This window comes from Tupaia chinensis, unplaced genomic scaffold (assembly GCF_000334495.1).
Source record: "Tupaia chinensis unplaced genomic scaffold, TupChi_1.0 Scaffold000301_1, whole genome shotgun sequence".
NCBI classification, from domain to species: domain Eukaryota; kingdom Metazoa; phylum Chordata; class Mammalia; order Scandentia; family Tupaiidae; genus Tupaia; species Tupaia belangeri.
The window spans coordinates 506,035-510,038 of record NW_006159791.1 but is presented as its reverse complement, the minus strand read 5'-3'; the positions used below and the strand labels follow the sequence as shown (position 1 = coordinate 510,038).

The 4,004-nt window shown below is 42.6% G+C and overlaps 1 protein-coding gene across 3 annotated transcripts in view; it reads left to right on the top strand.

The window, feature by feature from the left end:
* SLC36A1 (solute carrier family 36 member 1) overlaps positions 1-4,004 on the top strand; it is a 65,441-nt gene that overhangs the window by 40,192 nt on the left and 21,245 nt on the right. For all 3 annotated transcript variants that reach the window (XM_006150829.3, XM_006150828.3, XM_027772799.1), the window contains exon 10: positions 2,294-2,463. In XM_006150829.3, coding sequence (XP_006150891.1) covers positions 2,294-2,463 — 170 coding nt within the window. The remainder of the gene's footprint in view (positions 1-2,293; positions 2,464-4,004) is intronic.

Genomic DNA, 4,004 nt, shown 5'->3' with positions numbered 1-4,004 from the left:
GTTATCAGTCCCTTGTCTGAGGCATATTTAACAAAAATATTTTCCCATTCTGAGGGTTGTCGGTTCACACTTGTTACTGTGTCCTTTGCTGTGCAGAAACTTCTTAGTCTAATATAGTCCCACTTGTCTATTTTAGGGATTATTGTCTGTGCTTTGGGAGTCTTATTTAAGAAGCCTTTGCCTACTCCAATGTCTCCCAGAGTTTCCCCACCATTTTCCACCAGTAGTTTTATTGTTTGAGGTCTTAGATTCAGATCTTTGATCCATTTTGAGTTGATTGTTGTTCCTAACAGTTCTATTTTAAAGATTAAAATTTCATCGTAGGGAGCAACTGTTAGCAGACAGTGGGAAACTTGTTGAGTGCCCCAAGGATGAGAATAACCTTTCGGTCCAGCTCTGCCTGGATGTGCTTTTCAGGTCTCTGACCAGTGAGACTTTCATGAGAACAGACTGAGAAAATTAAGAAAAATGTTGATTCAGAGCGTGACTATCTAGCATAGGACACTAATTGGTAGCCAGCCACGTGGCAGTCCTGCAGCAGGCCCTTGTTTTCAGAAAGTCTTCCTTCCTCTTTTTTTTCTGGTGTTTGCTTTCAAATTTCCAAATGTTCCTTCCTTCCAAGTAGGAGGAGTCAGCTTGATGTAACTGTGTCACATTTCTCTAGAAGATAAGTGACTTGGGAACAGCAGACGCAGCCCACATGATCTGTGTTCTTTCCTCTGACTCCCCAAATCCTCCCGCTCTAACTGTCCCTTTCCCACTTGGGTTCTATTTATTTGGTCTTCCCTGTGAATGATCCTCCTATTTCTGGACTTCATAGCCCTCAGAGGGCTTTGGTGCTTTTCTGAGTTTAATTATTGAACCACCAGTTGATTTTTCCAAACTTTTTAAAAATTACTTTTCTTACTTCTTTTTTTAGAGAGAGATTTCTGCTATAGTGTGCATGCACTTGCTGGAGAGACAGAGTAAGAAATCACCCCCCAGGGGGATTGCCATGCTCCAATCCCTTCTCCTCCATTCACCTCTTGGGATTTTAGGCACACATGCACATATGCCCAGCATGAGTTTCAAGCTGCCAGATCTGGAATTTGAACTACAGTCAGCCATGTGGGATTCTAGCACCTTAACCACTATGTCACCTGCTGCCTTCCAGACATTTTATTATCTATTTTTTGAGCAAGTAGGAGGATAGTTTACCAAACTCAGACTTTCCCAAGGTATTCTGCTTATAACATAAGAACATCTTGTAATTATTAAGTTCAACCACAGAGAAACTCAGTGCACATTATACATATAATGTATTTCCACATGTAGAGATCTCCAAGGGAGGCCAAACATTTCTCACAATTCATGAGGGTCTTGTTTGTAGTGGAGCTTTGCTTAGGGGAAAAGTGACCATTCCTTTTAGTGGTCAAACAAGATCAGCACTTTTCAGTCACAGGCTTTTTCTACTCTGCCTGGTGGAGGCACTGGGGTGATGAGATGGGGCAATCCCATGGTGAGTTAGCCTCACAGGAAGCATGTGCTCATGAGCAGGGGTAGGCAGGGAGCCATGGTGAAGATGGATTCTGCTCCTGCCTCTTGGTCCTGTGTGGTCACTTGCTTCTAAGAAGTACTGAATTGGATGGGAAGGATAGCAATAGGCTTGGCATATTTCAATTGTGTTTATTTTTGAAAGGATATTTGCCCAGATGCCCATAACAAATACTCCAGATGTTTAGAAGGTATATAGAGACAGTGAGATTTTTACCCCCTACCAGTGACCAGTTTTAGTTTTCCATTTTGGAGGCAACCATATTCCCAGCTTTTTGTATTTCCTTCTGAGACATTTAGTGTTTTTAAGCCTGGTGTGTGTGTGTGTGTTTGTGTGTGTGTGTGTGTGTGTGTGTGGTCCCTCTTTTTCTTTCTTTCTTTTTTATTTTTTAGATGAGTTGTAGCACTCTGTAGACACTGTATCACTTTATTCTATTTTCACTTAATGGCCTATCATGAAGATAGTTCCATAGCTGCACACAGGGTTCTGCCTCCCACTTCTAAGAACTGTATGGGGACACCATGGTTGATTTATCCCATGCTTAACATTCAAATTGATTTTGGTCTTTCGTTCTTAAATAATATTGCAGTGAGATATCCCGAATGTAATTTTTTGTCCACATGGACATCTGCGAGGTAAATTCTTCAACATGACATTGTGGGGCTGAAAGACCTATTGTTTGTAACCTTGAAAGGTGTCACTGAAGGGCCATGGTGAGACAGGCTGAGCACGCCTTTAAAGTGCCCTGGTTCTCTGCAGGTTGTACCAGTCGGTGAAGCTGCTCTACTCCATTGGGATCTTTTTCACCTACGCGCTCCAGTTCTACGTCCCGGCTGAGATCATCATTCCCTTCTTCGTGTCCCGAGTGCCCGAACACTGCGAGTTGGTGGTAGACCTGTTCGTGCGCACAATGCTGGTGTGCCTGACATGTGAGTAGCAGACGTGAGAATCGCTTTGCTTCTTTCCCCCAAAGGACACCCGGTCCCCAGGGCTTGCACGAGAGAGAGAGAGAGAGAGAGAGAGAGAGAGAGAGAGAGAGAGAGAGAGTTGTAGTGAAGATGCCTGTGCTGCATGAGCAGAAAACCTGGCACATCTTACTTGGAGGTGAGGCACATCCGGATGGTGACGTGAATATGTGTACTCTAAAGGACACGGAATGAGGACAGTAGTTTACCATGTGGCATAAAGTGCTGTGGATGTGGTCATCCCTCAGAGGAAAGATCTACTGTACAATTCCTGTCCCACATAAAATATGAGTAAAGTCTAAAAGAAAGCCTTTAACTCATATCTATAGTGTAGGCTTTAGGTTACTTCAATAGAGGGTGCATGTTTGTTTTTTCAAATACTTGTTTTTCCTTGGCTTTAATTTTCTTTAGATATCTAGACATTAAAAAACATTATTTATTTATTTAGAGAGAAAGAGAGAGAGAGAGAGAGACAAGGACCCCAACAGGGTCTTCTTCTGCATTAATCCAGCCCTAGAGCACATGTGATTGCCAGAGAAAGAGAGAGCCAGCCCTAGAGCCAGGCAGGATCACAGTCACACCCATGTTTGGGTTGACCCAGGCTCTATACCTTGGACTTTCCATATGGTTCCAGTACTGCACGGTTCCCTACTACCTATGCCACTGCAGCTGGGCTTATTATAAACACTATTTTAGATCAGTCTTACTAAAGAGGCCTCTTTGAAAAATTCTGTTGATCAACCTGCTTGGTTTATTACTTGGTGTTTTATTCTTCTTCCCCTGACCTTCCTGTTAAAGGATGTGGGTTAAAAGAAAAGATAGTGGACCAAGATAGTGGCTTGGTGGTGAAGGCAGCCAGGTCCCCCATGGCCAACCTCTCAGTTTGAATCCCAAACCCGGTGGCTGGAAAAATACACTGGATGCATGTGTGTGTATGCCCTAAATTCTGTCGGGGTAAAGAAATGGAGAAGGGATTGTAGCCTGCCATTAGGGCAAGTGCTTTCGCCCTCTCTCTGGCAATCACATATGCCCTCTGGCGAATTAAAATAAATAAATAAATAAATAAATAACTAAATAAAAGACAGGGCCAGCCTGTGGTGTATTGGTTAAGGCAGCTGAATCCCACATAGCTGACTGTGCGATGTGAGTCCCAGACCGAGCAGCTTGAAAACCATGCTGATCATCTGTGATGCATGCCTAGAACCCTAAGAGCAGAGTGGAGGAGAAGGGATTGCAGTGTGGCCATCTGCCCTGGGTGGGGGGTGATGCTTTCTCTCTCTGGCAAGTGCATGTGCCCTGTAGCAAATTAAAACAAAACAACAACAACAAAAAGCAAGATATCAGCCTTTTTGCTGTTGGCTGAAAAATTGTGTAAATGTAAATATATATATATTATGTTTATAATATATATAATATAACATATATATAATATGTATGTATATATATTGCAGCTTCTGTGAGTCGGTAGACTAGAGACTATATTATATATAATATATAAATTGTAT